Raw genomic sequence first — 16107 nt, 5'->3', positions numbered from 1 at the left:
AAATTGCGAAAGGAACGAAAATTAGACTTATTCTTGGCTTTGAAAGGCCTATCTTGTGGAAGGGCGTGGCCCTTTCCCCCAGTGATGTCTGAGATAATCTCTTTCAATTCTGGCCCAAAGAGAGTTTTACCCTTGAAGGGGATATTGAGCAATTTTGTCTTGGAAGATACATCCGCTGACCAAGACTTTAGCCAAAGCGCTCTGCGCGCCACAACTGCAAACCCTGAATTTTTCGCCGCTAATCTAGCTATTTGCAAAGCGGCATCTAAAATAAAAGAATTAGCCAACTTGAGTGCGTGAACTCTGTCCATAACCTCCTCATACGGAGTCTCTCTACTGAGCGACTTTTCTAGTTCCTCGAACCAGAACCACGCTGCTGTAGTGACAGGAACAATGCACAAAATGGGTTGCAGGAGGTAACCTTGCTGTACAAAAATCTTTTTAAGCAAACCCTCCAATTTTTTATCCATAGGATCTTTGAAAGCACAATTATCCTCGATAGGAATAGTAGTGCGCTTGTTTAGAGTAGAAACTGCCCCCTCGACCTTAGGGACTGTCTGCCATAAGTCCTTTCTGGGGTCGACCATAGGAAATAATTTCTTAAATATAGGAGGGGGGACAAAAGGTATGCCGGGCTTCTCCCACTCCTTATTCACTATATCCGCCACCCGCTTGGGTATAGGAAAAGCGTCAGGGTGCACCGGAACCTCTAGGAACCTGTCCATCTTGCATAATTTTTCTGGAATGACCAGGTTGTCACAATCATCCAGAGTAGATAACACCTCCTTAAGCAGTGCGCGGAGATGCTCTAATTTAAATTTAAATGTCACAACATCAGGTTCTGCCTGTTGAGAAATTTTACCTGAATCTGAAATTTCCCCATCTGACAAAACCTCCCTCATGACCCCTTCAGATTGGTGTGAGGGTATGACAGAGCAATTATCATCAGCGCCCTCCTGCTCTACAGTGTTTAAAACAGAGCAATCACGCTTTCTCTGATATGCAGGCATTTTGGATAAAATATTTGCTATGGAGTTATCCATTACTGCCGTTAATTGTTGCATAGTAATAAGCATTGGCGCGCTAGAAGTACTAGGGGCCTCCTGCGTGGGCAAAACTGGTGTAGACACAGAAGGAGATGATGTAGAACTATGTCTACTCCCTTCATCTGATGAATCATCTTGGGCAACTTTACTATCTGTGGCAGTACTGTCCTTACTTTGTTTGGACGCTATGGCACAATTATCACACAATTTTGAAGGGGGAGACACATTGATCTTCATACATATAGAACATAGCTTATCTGAAGGTGCAGACATGTTAAACAGGCTTAAACTTGTCAAGAAAGTACAAAAACCGTTTTAAAACAAAACCGTTACTGTCTCTTTAAATTTTAAACAGGGCACACTTTATTACTGAATATGTGAAAAAGTATGAATGAATTGTTCAGAATTTACCAAATTTTCACCACAGTGTCTTAAAGCAGTAAAAGTATTGCACACCAAATTTCAGAGCATTAACCCTTAAAATAAAGAAACCGGAGCCAGTTACAGTTTTAACCCCTCTACAGTCCCAGCTACAGCCTTTGCTGCGACTTTACCAAACCCAGGGGGGAATACGATACCAAATGAAGCCTTCTAGGAACTTTTCCAACCACTTTCAGATCCACACACATGCATCTGCATGTCTTGCTCTCAAAAGTAACTGCGCAGTAATGGCGCGAAAATGAGGCTCAGCCTACAACTGGGAAGGCCCTTCCTGACTGAAAAGGTGTCTAACTCAGTGCCTGACGTTAAAAAACGTTCCCCAAGTTTGTAAGTGTGAATATCAAACAAAGATGTATAAAATGCCCAAATAAAGCAATCTATTTTGCCCCTAAAAGTGTCCACCAGTTTTATAGCCCATATTAAGCCCTTTATTCTGTTTGAGACTATGAAAATGGCTTACCGGTCCCCATGAGGGGAAATGACAGCCTTCCAGCATTACACAGTCTTGTTAGAAATATGGCTAGTCATACCTTAAGCAGAAAAGTCTGCTAACTGTTTCTCCCAACTGAAGTTACTTCATCTCAACAGTCCTATGTGGAAACAGCAACCGATTTTAGTTACTGCTGCTAAAATCATCTTCCTCTCACAAACAGAATTCTTCATCTTTTTCTGTTTCAGAGTAAATAGTACATACCAGCACTATTTTAAAATAACAAACTCTTGATAGTAGAATAAAAAAACTACAACTAAACACCACATACTCTTAACCATCTCCGTGGAGATGTTGCCTGTGCAACGGCAAAGAGAATGACTGGGGTGGGCGGAGCCTAGGAGGGACTATATGGACAGCTTTTGCTGGGCTCTTTGCCATTTCCTGTTGGGGAAGAGATAATCCCACAAGTAAGGATGACGCCGTGGACCGGACACACCAATGTTGGAGAAATTACCAGATTCAAGAGTACAAGGTTTGTAAAGGAAAGTGATGTTGCAGCTGTCTGCTGTGTAAATATCCCTACACATCACTCCTTACAGCACCTAGAACAAGTCCAACATTTGCAAAACTGCTGCTTTAATTATCATAAGCGCTTTTTTCAGAATGGCCAGTTAACAATGAAGCACACAAATGTTATCTTCCTGTCTTACCTGTGTAACTAGCGGTTGTAAGAGAGCAGCAGACCCCTTCCCAACACATCTTACAGCAAATCGCAGGCAGCGGCAACAGCGTTCAACAATTCGATTATCAGCGCGGTGTTTGTTTAGAGTCTCTGATATCACAGGCCAAATCTGTGGGAGGAAGTGATAAATTCCTTTTTGGTACATATTGGTTCAAATTACAGGCTAAGCATGTATATCTGTGAGCAGTCTTATTAAGCCTTTTATGAAACAAACCACTGTAGCCACCGCATTACGTAAATGAACTATACAAATGTTCCTAAGATAGTTTGTGTGTACAGTTTCTCTCTATGCCTTACTTCCTGGATGACTTTTTGGCACGGGTGTGTTTCTCCATTCTCAACTCTAGGTACAGTATGCCTAGGAGAAAGAAAAAAAGGACGTAAAACCAATAGTATAAAATTAGTTCAAGGCCTCAACACCTGAGAACGTCACCGGCTGCAGAGCACAGCACCAAACACCATCTGGAGCAAACGGTCTTGTTTTTATGCATCATTCCAAATACAGAAAATAAAATGAAACTCCCCAATGAATATGTGCAGAAATTATTTTTTTAAATAAAACTCTTTTTGAGAGACATTTAAGACATATTCCAAAGGTCATTCGTAACAAAATAAAGTTTTGTTTTTAATTATGTAGCATGCGTCTGTATATTCATGGTAGCCCATTCACAATGTAATACTCTCCTAGAGGTTTATGTGAGATTTGGGGCAATGTCTCTATTTAGAAGATATCACAGATCTTGTTTTTTTTAGTTCTAAAACTGTCTCTAGAAACGACATACATTTTCTCAGCAAAAATCGTTAACAAAAACATAAATTAATCTTACCTGATAGGAATTCAGAACCTGGCCACCAGGAGGAGTCAAAGACACCCCAGCCAAAGGCTTAAATACTCCTCCCACTCCCCTCATCCCCCAGTCATTCTGCCGAGGAACAAGGAACAGTAGAAGAAATATCAGGGTGAAAAGGTGCCAGAACAAAAAAAATTACGGCCGCCCCATATAAAAACACGGGCGGGGAGCTGTGGACCCTTTCCATCTGAAGAAAAGTAAATTATCAGGTAAGCATAATTTATGTTTTTCTTCATAAATGGAAAGAGTCCACAGCTGCATTCATTACTTTTGGGAAAACAATACCCAAGCTATAGAGGACACTGAATGCAAAAAACAGGAGGATAACAAGAGGCGGCCCATTCTGAGCGCACCAGGCCTGAAAACCCCTACCCAACAAAATCCCACTTCGTCTGAAGCCAAGAACAACTTTGAAAAAAAAGAAAAAGGCCCAAGGACACTGACCCGCAGATAGTTCACAAGCCTTGCTAGAGACCGCAGGAACTAGACTCGACTGAGTCAACAGCCTCCAAGAGACACCGTCGCCCAGTAGTAGGTCTCCAAACACACCACTTATTAAAGAAAAGGAACAAACTACCGTATTCTTCCAAAAAGAAGCAAAAAAAAGACAGAAAAAACATGATTGTACTTGTAAAGCGCGGCTAATCCCACTTAAAGGACTCAAGACGCTGCTCATTTTATCAACCTTGAAAGGAGGAAAGGCTGAGTAGACCTCGCCGGGGATCGAACTTGCAACCCTCGGTTTGCTACAGTGCATTAGTATGCTGAGCTAACTGAGCATAAGGAACTCAAGAAAAAACCCTAAAAAGGGCACAAACACAGAGCAAAAAAACCTGAGAAACCGGGTCAGGCTAACAGAGACCCAACCAGTCTCATAGAAACAAGGGGAGGCAACGCTTACACCCCAGAAATACAGAAAACACGGGATAAGGCCGGGAGTCTGAAACAGAGAGAGGATCTTCCCCTAACAGTGCAACCGCACTCTAGGAGCAACTGAAGACAAAGGTCCCTAAGTCACAAAAAGGTAGCTCAAAATACCGAAATATTTAGACATGAAACCTCGTGCAGCAAGCTCAGATAGGTCTGACGAACAACACCTGAAGCAAAAACACTGCATGCTGCAGTCATCTAAAAATAACTCAAACTTAAATACTTGCAGGGCAAGTAGAAAGCAGCTGAAGCTAGGATCCTTCAGATTGCTAAGTATCTACTAACCAGCGGATAACGTCACTGGCTAAGTCGCCAGTCCTTCCCACAAATCTTGAACGTGGAGAAAGGAGAAACCTCAAAGAGGCTTACCGTACCTAGAATGCTCCGAGGACAAAACCAACACCGGACCAGCCCAAGCAACCCACATATCTGATAAACAGGGGGGACAGAAAGACCCCAAACACAAGCCCCCAGGGAATTGAAAGAAAAATGGGGGGACTCACCCACCCCAACAGAGCTCTGGAGCCAACCTAATCCGCTCCTCCAAAATAAGGCACTCCCAAGGAGAACCCCCTAGGACCTGGAACAGAGAAAAGTGCAATAGATCTGTAGGAAGACCTGTCACAACTCTCTTAGACAGTCTCTACGTAGAGAGATCAATTTCCAACAGGTGGAACAGAGCACACAGAGTAGCAGATGCTGCCCCTTACGGAAATAAGCCATCTGATCCAACCTCCTACACACAGGGCAGGACAATGACCCTCCAGAGGGAGGAAACCACAGCTCATAAGGAAGACCAACTAACCCCTCAAAAGGGAAGGGCACAGATAAGAACAGCGAACATGTCCACAAGACATGAAGCCATAGTATGATCAAAACACGAACCAAATGAAAAAAATCACCCAGACATCACTGTTGACCAAACAGAAAAAAAACTCCCCATGAAGAGGAGCACACTCAGTCCGAAGGACAAGTCAGGCCTAAAAGTTTATAACCAGCACCCGAAGGTGGATGTAAACTCTGGCTTTCCTGCTTGCAAGCCCAATGAACTAGCCCCTATGTCGCAACATAGGGTCCCTGAAAAAACTGGGTCATCCCGAACCAGTCCACAGGATCTTAAGTCTCCAGACATCCAAGAAAGATACAAGACAAGAACCCTGGACCCAGAATCGTCCTAGAACGAGCGACACCCCCAGGGAACACAAGATACCCCATCTGAAGAAATCAGACCTCACAGGGGATGATAACCGGAGAACGGGTACAGGACTCGCTCGTAATTCCCAGCCCAAAGGGAAGAGAACACCCTTGGCCGGAGGTCAACACCCCCCCAACAAGGTGCTAGGACGCGACAGTCACGCAATTTCTCTAGAGCCCAAATGCCCCAAGGGCAACACAAAGGGAAATGAGAATGAGAACAGAGCCACCCGAAAGAGTAGACAAGAAAGGCTAGTCTCCATAATCCTTTCAGATTAACATTCCAGAGGACCACACCCAAGGGAGAAGAATGCAAAGCATCCCAAACTCAGGCTCCCCTAGGCAAAAAGCTTGGAAAAAGAGAACACCTATCGCCCCTGATATGGAGACTACTAACTCCCGAAGGAAGGCAGAGCCTCACGACCTTAACGTCCTAATTAAGCGGCCAAAGCTGCCAGAAAAAGTCCAGAAAGTCTTAACCCAAAGGAAGAGAGTCTCTAAAAAGGAACAAGTCCTAAAAGGATAATTCCAAAGAGACCATAAAAGGCAAAACCGTAAGAACGGCGGTATTAAGGACCTAATCCTCAAAGCCTCCAACCCATAACAGGAAGGAATACTCTAGTTCCCGGAAAGATCGGAAATGACAGAGCATGTCGCCACGGATATCAACGGAGTCCCGGCCCACTAGATTGAAAAGGCGAATGAGGATTGAACCAATCCCCCATGCCCCTAAGCAACCACAGACCATCAAGTCCTCTTAGGATGCTAGTTGAAGCTTGTAAAATAACAAGTAAACAACACAAATATTGTGATCACTAGGCGCCCTCACCGGACCAGCCAGACATAAAAGGCGCCACATGTCTGAACTAGGCCTCAAAGACAGAAGGATTTGTAGCCAGTCAGGACCAACCTGAAACCAAGGGCCCCAGAACTGTCAAGGCCACAAAGCGTCTCCCCCGAGATGGAGGATAAACAGTCAGACAGAACATAAAACTAGTACGTCCTCAAAGTAAACAGTGCGACCACAAAATCGCGAGTATCAATTCCAGAGAAGGTTCCCGAAGGAAACATCACACAACATGAGCTTTAGACCACATAAAAATCATCGGATTAAAAATAAAAAAAAGATAAGGCAACCCGTAGGTTATCACCCAGGAAGAACGGACAGACCCGCATGACCAGCCTAACAGGGGTCCGAGACTTCCATGCTCAGAACTGGAAAAGGATACACAAATAACAAAGACTATAAGAAGATTACTTCAGCCCCTTATGTATATGCAAGCAAGCCAGTCGAAGATTAAGACTGAGAATCCCCAGACCCATTAAGAGTGGGATCCTCCAGCAACGCCAAAACGTGCCTCAGTAGAAAAACAAAGGCACACCAGTCTATAACGAAAGGCGCAACATACCTCTGCCGGGACAAAAGAAAACACCGGCCCCGAAGGTTGACCCCGCTGCCCCGGAGGGCTAAACTGGACCAAGCAATCCCACGTCTGACGAGCCCCGGTTAACGGAACACGGACAATAGCGTAAGCACACTCCGGGGAGGTGCAGATGCGCCAGCGATATGGCCATGCGGAATCGTGTCATAACCTCCGGTGGGAACAGGCCACACTCCATAGAAGGATAAGTAGCGTTTTTGCATGCGTAGTAAGAGTTGGTGGTAGGGAACTCGGATCGTGGGAAATAGAATACCCAGAGGCGGATGGCTCAGTGAGCACTCTAAAACGGCATTCGGAACATAACTGATGAGCATGTATCACCTGGGCCAATTCATATTCTTTGCAAGAAGTAGAGTCTGAATCAGACATCCGTCTCCAAAAAAATCAGAATCCTCCATAACTGGCATATTGAATAAAAAACAGAATTTATGCTTACCTGATAAATTACTTTCTCCAACGGTGTGTCCGGTCCACGGCGTCATCCTTACTTGTGGGATATTCTCTTCCCCAACAGGAAATGGCAAAGAGTCCCAGCAAAGCTGGTCACATGATCCCTCCTAGGCTCCGCCCACCCCAGTCATTCGACCGACGGACAGGAGGAAATATATATAGGAGAAACCATACGATACCGTGGTGACTGTAGTTAGAGAAAGTAATTCATCAGACCTGATTAAAAAAACCAGGGCGGGCCGTGGACCGGACACACCGTTGGAGAAAGTAATTTATCAGGTAAGCATAAATTCTGTTTTCTCCAACATTGGTGTGTCCGGTCCACGGCGTCATCCTTACTTGTGGGAACCAATACCAAAGCTTTAGGACACGGATGAAGGGAGGGAGCAAATCAGGTCACCTAAATGGAAGGCACCACGGCTTGCAAAACCTTCCTCCCAAAAATAGCCTCCGAAGAAGCAAAAGTATCAAATTTGTAAAATTTGGCAAAAGTGTGCAGTGAAGACCAAGTCGCTGCCTTACATATCTGGTCAACAGAAGCCTCGTTCTTGAAGGCCCATGTGGAAGCCACAGCCCTAGTGGAGTGAGCTGTGATTCTTTCAGGAGGCTGCCGTCCGGCAGTCTCATAAGCCAATCGGATAATGCTTTTAAGCCAAAAGGAAAGAGGTAGAAGTCGCTTTTTGACCTCTCCTTTTACCAGAATAAACAACAAACAAGGATGATGTTTGTCTGAAATCTTTAGTAGCCTCTAAATAGAATTTTAGAGCACGGACTACGTCCAAATTGTGTAACAAACGTTCCTTCTTTGAAACTGTATTCGGACACAAAGAAGGTACAACTATCTCCTGGTTAATATTTTTGTTGGAAACAACTTTCGGAAGAAAACCAGGCTTAGTACGCAAAACCACCTTATCTGCATGGAACACCAGATAGGGCGGAGAACACTGCAGAGCAGATAACTCTGAAACTCTTCTAGCAGAAGAAATTGCAACCAAAAACAAAACTTTCCAAGATAATAACTTAATATCTACGGAATGTAAGGGTTCAAACGGAACCCCTTGAAGAACTGAAAGAACTAGATTTAGACTCCAGGGAGGAGTCAAAGGTCTGTAAACAGGCTTGATCCTAACCAGAGCCTGAACAAATGCTTGAACATCTGGCACAGCTGCCAGTCTTTTGTGAAGTAAAACAGATAAAGCAGAGATCTGTCCCTTCAGAGAACTTGCAGATAATCCTTTCTCCAAACCTTCTTGTAGAAAGGATAGAATCTTAGGAATTTTTATCTTGTTCCATGGGAATCCTTTAGATTCACACCAACAGATATATTTTTTCCATATTTTATGGTAAATTTTTCTAGTTACAGGCTTTCTAGCCTGAATCAGAGTATCTATTACAGAATCTGAAAACCCACGCTTTGATAAAATCAAGCGTTCAATCTCCAAGCCGTCAGTTGGAGGGAAACCAGATTCGGATGTTCGAATGGACCCTGAACAAGAAGGTCCTGTCTCAAAGGTAGCTTCCATGGTGGAGCCGATGACATATTCACCAGGTCTGCATACCAAGTCCTGCGTGGCCACGCAGGAGCTATCAAGATCACCGAGGCCCTCTCCTGATTGATCCTGGCTACCAGCCTGGGGATGAGAGGAAACGGTGGGAATACATAAGCTAGGTTGAAGGTCCAAGGTGCTACTAGTGCATCTACTAGGGTCGCCTTGGGATCCCTGGATCTGGACCCGTAGCAAGGAACCTTGAAGTTCTGACGAGACGCCATCAGATCCATGTCTGGAATGCCCCATAATTGAGTTATTTGGGCAAAGATTTCCGGATGGAGTTCCCACTCCCCCGGATGGAATGTCTGACGACTCAGAAAATCCGCTTCCCAATTTTCCACTCCTGGGATGTGGATCGCAGACAAGTGGCAGGAGTGATCCTCCGCCCATTGAATTATCTTGGTCACTTCTTTCATCGCCAGGGAAGTCCTTGTTCCCCCCTGATGATTGATATATGCAACGGTCGTCATGTTGTCTGACTGAAACCTTATGAATTTGGCCTTTGCTAGTTGAGGCCAAGCTCTGAGAGCATTGAATATCACTCTCAGTTCCAGAATGTTTATCGGGAGAAGAGACTCTTCCCGAGACCATAGACCCTGAGCTTTCAGGGATTCCCAGACCGCGCCCCAGCCCACTAGGCTGGCGTCGGTCGTGACAATGACCCACTCTGGTCTGCGGAAGCTCATTCCCTGTGACAGATTGTCCAGGGTCAGCCACCAACGGAGTGAATCTCTGGTCTTTTGATCTACTTGAATCGTCTGAGACAAGTCTGTATAATCCCCATTCCACTGTCTGAGCATGCACAGTTGTAATGGTCTTAGATGAATTCGTGCAAAAGGAACTATGTCCATTGTTGCAACCATCAATCCTATTACTTCCATGCACTGCGCTATGGAAGGACGAGGAACAGAATGAAGTACTTGACAAGAGCTTAGAAGTTTTGATTTTCTGACCTCTGTCAGAAAAATCCTCATTTCTAAGGAATCTATTATTGTTCCCAAGAAGGGAACTCTTGTTGACGGGGACAGAGAACTTTTTTCTTTGTTCAACTTCCATCCGTGAGATCTGAGAAAGGCTAGGACGATGTCCGTATGAGCCTTTGCTTTTGACAGGGACGACGCTTGAATCAGGATGTCGTCCAAGTAAGGTACTACTGCAATGCCCCTTGGTCTTAGAACCGCTAGAAGGGACCCTAGTACCTTTGTGAAAATCCTTGGAGCAGTGGCTAATCCAAATGGAAGTGCCACAAACTGGTAATGCTTGTCCAGAAAAGCGAACCTTAGGAACTGATGATGTTCCTTGTGGATAGGAATATGTAGGTACGCATCCTTTAAATCCACGGTAGTCATAAATTGATTTTCCTGGATAGTAGGTAGGATCGTTCTAATAGTTTCCATTTTGAACGATGGTACCCTGAGAAATTTGTTTAGGATCTTTAGATCCAAAATTGGTCTGAATGTTCCCTCTTTTTTGGGAACTATGAACAGATTGGAATAAAATCCCATTCCTTGTTCTCTTATTGGAACTGGATGTATCACTCCCATCTTTAACAGGTCTTCTACACAATGTAAGAATGCCTGTCTCTTTATTTGGTTTGAAGATAATTGAGACCTGTGGAACCTTCCCCTTGGGGGTAGTTCCTTGAATTCCAGGAGATAACCTTGAGAAACTATTTCTAGCGCCCAAGGATCCTGAACATCTCTTGCCCAAGCCTGAGCAAAGAGAGAAAGTCTGCCCCCCACTAGATCCGGTCCCGGATCGGGGGCTATCCCTTCATGCTGTTTTGGTAGCAGTGGTAGGCTTCTTGGCCTGCTTACCCTTGTTCCAGCCTTGCATTGGTTTCCAGGCTGGTTTGGGTTGTGAAGTATTACCCTCTTGCATAGAGGATACAGAATTAGAGACTGGTCCGTTTCTGCGAAAGGGACGAAAATTAGGCTTATTATTAGCCTTAAAAGACCAATCCTGTGGGAGGGCGTGGCCCTTTCCCCCAGTGATGTCTGAAATAATCTCTTTCAAATCAGGTCCAAATAATGTTTTACCTTTGAAAGGAATGTTAAGCAATTTTGTCTTGGAAGACACATCCGATGACCAAGACTTTAGCCAAAGCACTCTGCGCGCCACGACAGCAAACCCTGAATTTTTCGCCGCTAATCTAGCTAATTGCAAAGCGGCATCTAAAACAAAAGAGTTAGCCAATTTAAGTGCTTGAACTCTGTCCATAACCTCCTCATACGAAGATTCTTTACTGAGCGATTTTTCTAGTTCCTCGAACCAGAAACACGCTGCCGTAGTGACAGGAACAATGCATGAAATTGGTTGTAGAAGGTAACCTTGCTGTACAAAAATCTTTTTAAGCAAACCCTCTAATTTCTTATCCATAGGATCTTTGAAAGCACAACTATCTTCGATAGGAATAGTAGTGCGTTTGTTTAGAGTAGAAACCGCCCCCTCGACCTTGGGGACTGTCTGCCATAAGTCCTTTCTGGGGTCGACTATAGGAAACAATTTCTTAAATATAGGGGGGGGAACAAAAAACATAATTTATGTAAGAACTTACCTGATAAATTCATTTCTTTCATATTAGCAAGAGTCCATGAGCTAGTGACGTATGGGATATACATTCCTACCAGGAGGGGCAAAGTTTCCCAAACCTTAAAATGCCTATAAATACACCCCTCACCACACCCACAATTCAGTTTAACGAATAGCCAAGAAGTGGGGTGATAAGAAAAAAGTGCGAAAGCATATAAAATAAGGAATTGGAATAATTGTGCTTTATACAAAATCATAACCACCACAAAAAAAGGGCGGGCCTCATGGACTCTTGCTAATATGAAAGAAATGAATTTATCAGGTAAGTTCTTACATAAATTATGTTTTCTTTCATGTAATTAGCAAGAGTCCATGAGCTAGTGACGTATGGGATAATGACTACCCAAGAAGTGGATCTTTCCACACAAGAGTCACTAGAGAGGGAGGGATAAAATAAAGACAGCCAATTCCTGCTGAAAATAATCCACACCCAAAATAAAGTTTAACGAAAAACATAAGCAGAAGATTCAAACTGAAACCGCTGCCAGAAGTACTTTTCTACCAAAAACTGCTTCAGAAGAAGAAAATACATCAAAATGGTAGAATTTAGTAAAAACAGAATTTATGTTTACCTGATAAATTACTTTCTCCAACGGTGTGTCCGGTCCACGGCGTCATCCTTACTTGTGGGGTATTCTCTTCCCCAACAGGAAATGGCAAAGAGCCCAGCAAAGCTGGTCACATGATCCCTCCTAGGCTCCGCCTACCCCAGTCATTCGACCGACGTTAAGGAGGAATATTTGCATAGGAGAAACCATATGGTACCGTGGTGACTGTAGTTAAAGAAAATAAATTATCAGACCTGATTAAAAAACCAGGGCGGGCCGTGGACCGGACACACCGTTGGAGAAAGAAATTTATCAGGTAAACATAAATTCTGTTTTCTCCAACATAGGTGTGTCCGGTCCACGGCGTCATCCTTACTTGTGGGAACCAATACCAAAGCTTTAGGACTCGGATGAAGGGAGGGAGCAAATCAGGTCACCTAAATGGAAGGCACCACGGCTTGCAAAACCTTTCTCCCAAAAATAGCCTCAGAAGAAGCAAAAGTATCAAACTTGTAAAATTTGGTAAAAGTGTGCAGTGAAGACCAAGTCGCTGCCCTACATATCTGATCAACAGAAGCCTCGTTCTTGAAGGCCCATGTGGAAGCCACAGCCCTAGTGGAATGAGCTGTGATTCTTTCGGGAGGCTGCCGTCCGGCAGTCTCGTAAGCCAATCTGATGATGCTTTTAATCCAAAAAGAGAGAGAGGTAGAAGTTGCTTTTTGACCTCTCCTTTTACCGGAATAAACAACAAACAAGGAAGATGTTTGTCTAAAATCCTTTGTAGCATCTAAATAGAATTTTAGAGCGCGAACAACATCCAAATTGTGCAACAAACGTTCCTTCTTTGAAACTGGTTTCGGACACAGAGAAGGTACGATAATCTCCTGGTTAATGTTTTTGTTAGAAACAACTTTTGGAAGAAAACCAGGTTTAGTACGTAAAACCACCTTATCTGCATGGAACACCAGATAAGGAGGAGAACACTGCAGAGCAGATAATTCTGAAACTCTTCTGGCAGAAGAAATTGCAACTAAAAACAAAACTTTCCAAGATAATAATTTAATATCAACGGAATGCAAGGGTTCAAACGGAACCCCCTGAAGAACTGAAAGAACTAAATTGAGACTCCAAGGAGGAGTCAAAGGTTTGTAAACAGGCTTAATTCTAACCAGAGCCTGAACAAAGGCTTGAACATCTGGCACAGCAGCCAGTTTTTTGTGAAGTAACACCGACAAGGCAGAAATCTGTCCCTTCAGGGAACTTGCAGATAATCCTTTTTCCAATCCTTCTTGAAGGAAGGATAGAATCCTAGGAATCTTAACCTTGTCCCAAGGGAATCCTTTAGATTCACACCAACAGATATATTTTTTCCAAATTTTGTGGTAAATCTTTCTAGTTACAGGCTTTCTGGCCTGAACAAGAGTATCGATAACAGAATCTGAGAACCCTCGCTTCGATAAAATCAAGCGTTCAATCTCCAAGCAGTCAGCTGGAGTGAAACCAGATTCGGATGTTCGAACGGACCCTGAACAAGAAGGTCTCGTCTCAAAGGTAGCTTCCAAGGTGGAGCCGATGACATATTCACCAGATCTGCATACCAAGTCCTGCGTGGCCACGCAGGAGCTATCAAGATCACCGACGCCCTCTCCTGATTGATCCTGGCTACCAGCCTGGGGATGAGAGGAAACGGCGGGAACACATAAGCTAGTTTGAAGGTCCAAGGTGCTACTAGTGCATCCACTAGAGCCGCCTTGGGATCCCTGGATCTGGACCCGTAGCAAGGAACTTTGAAGTTCTGACGAGAGGCCATCAGATCCATGTCTGGAATGCCCCACAGCTGAGTGACTTGGGCAAAGATTTCCGGATGGAGTTCCCACTCCCCCGGATGCAATGTCTGACGACTCAGAAAATCCGCTTCCCAATTTTCCACTCCTGGGATGTGGATAGCAGACAGGTGGCAGGAGTGAGACTCCGCCCATAGAATGATTTTGGTCACTTCTTCCATCGCTAGGGAACTCCTTGTTCCCCCTTGATGGTTGATGTACGCAACAGTTGTCATGTTGTCTGATTGAAACCGTATGAACTTGGTCCTCGCTAGCTGAGGCCAAGCCTTGAGAGCATTGAATATCGCTCTCAGTTCCAGAATATTTATCGGTAGAAGAGATTCTTCCCGAGACCAAAGACCCTGAGCTTTCAGGGATCCCCAGACCGCGCCCCAGCCCATCAGACTGGCGTCGGTCGTGACAATGACCCACTCTGGTCTGCGGAATGTCATCCCTTGTGACAGGTTGTCCAGGGACAGCCACCAACGGAGTGAGTCTCTGGTCCTCTGATTTACTTGTATCTTCGGAGACAAGTCTGTATAGTCCCCATTCCACTGACTGAGCATGCACAGTTGTAATGGTCTTAGATGAATGCGCGCAAAAGGAACTATGTCCATTGCCGCTACCATCAACCCGATCACTTCCATGCACTGAGCTATGGAAGGAAGAGGAACGGAATGAAGTATCCGACAAGAGTCTAGAAGTTTTGTTTTTCTGGCCTCTGTTAGAAAAATCCTCATTTCTAAGGAGTCTATAATTGTTCCCAAGAAGGGAACCCTTGTTGACGGGGATAGAGAACTCTTTTCCACGTTCACTTTCCATCCGTGAGATCTGAGAAAGGCCAGGACGATGTCCGTGTGAGCCTTTGCTTGAGGAAGGGACGACGCTTGAATCAGAATGTCGTCCAAGTAAGGTACTACAGCAATGCCCCTTGGTCTTAGCACAGCTAGAAGGGACCCTAGTACCTTTGTGAAAATCCTTGGAGCAGTGGCTAATCCGAAAGGAAGCGCCACGAACTGGTAATGTTTGTCCAGGAATGCGAACCTTAGGAACCGATGATGTTCCTTGTGGATAGGAATATGTAGATACGCATCCTTTAAATCCACCGTGGTCATGAATTGACCTTCCTGGATGGAAGGAAGAATAGTTCGAATGGTTTCCATCTTGAACGATGGAACCTTGAGAAACTTGTTTAAGATCTTGAGATCTAAGATTGGTCTGAACGTTCCCTCTTTTTTGGGAACTATGAACAGATTGGAGTAGAACCCCATCCCTTGTTCTCTTAATGGAACAGGATGAATCACTCCCATTTTTAACAGGTCTTCTACACAATGTAAGAATGCCTGTCTTTTTATGTGGTCTGAAGACAACTGAGACCTGTGGAACCTCCCCCTTGGGGGAAGTCCCTTGAATTCCAGAAGATAACCTTGGGAGACTATTTCTAGCGCCCAAGGATCCAGAACATCTCTTGCCCAAGCCTGAGCGAAGAGAGAGAGTCTGCCCCCCACCAGATCCGGTTCCGGATCGGGGGCCAACATTTCATGCAGTCTTGGTAGCAGTGGCAGGTTTCTTGGCCTGCTTTCCCTTGTTCCAGCCTTGCATTGGTCTCCAAGCTGGCTTGGCTTGAGAAGTATTACCCTCTTGCTTAGAGGACGTAGCACCTTGGGCTGGTCCGTTTCTACGAAAGGGACGAAAATTAGGTTTATTTTTTGCCTTGAAAGGCCGATCCTGAGGAAGGGCGTGGCCCTTACCCCCAGTGATATCAGAGATAATCTCTTTCAAGTCAGGGCCAAACAGCGTTTTCCCCTTGAAAGGAATGTTAAGTAGCTTGTTCTTGGAAGACGCATCAGCCGACCAAGATTTCAACCAAAGCGCTCTGCGCGCCACAATAGCAAACCCAGAATTCTTAGCCGCTAACCTAGCCAATTGCAAAGTGGCGTCTAGGGTGAAAGAATTAGCCAATTTGAGAGCATTGATTCTGTCCATAATCTCCTCATAAGGAGGAGAATCACTATCGACCGCCTTTATCAGCTCATCGAACCAGAAACATGCGGCTGTAGCGACA

General features: G+C 44.6%; 1 protein-coding gene across 4 annotated transcripts in view; it reads right to left on the bottom strand.

Moving 5' to 3' along the window:
* Positions 1-16107, bottom strand: part of TNPO3 (transportin 3) — a 403460-nt gene that overhangs the window by 93348 nt on the left and 294005 nt on the right. For all 4 annotated transcript variants that reach the window (XM_053716333.1, XM_053716334.1, XM_053716336.1 and 1 more), the window contains exons 15-16: positions 2960-3020; positions 2631-2771 (exon numbers count right to left, since the gene is read on the bottom strand). In XM_053716333.1, coding sequence (XP_053572308.1) covers positions 2631-2771; positions 2960-3020 — 202 coding nt within the window. The remainder of the gene's footprint in view (positions 1-2630; positions 2772-2959; positions 3021-16107) is intronic.

This window comes from Bombina bombina, chromosome 6 (assembly GCF_027579735.1).
Source record: "Bombina bombina isolate aBomBom1 chromosome 6, aBomBom1.pri, whole genome shotgun sequence".
NCBI lineage: Eukaryota > Metazoa > Chordata > Amphibia > Anura > Bombinatoridae > Bombina > Bombina bombina.
Note: the sequence above shows the minus strand (reverse complement) of the source record. Positions and strands in the feature narration are given on the sequence as shown.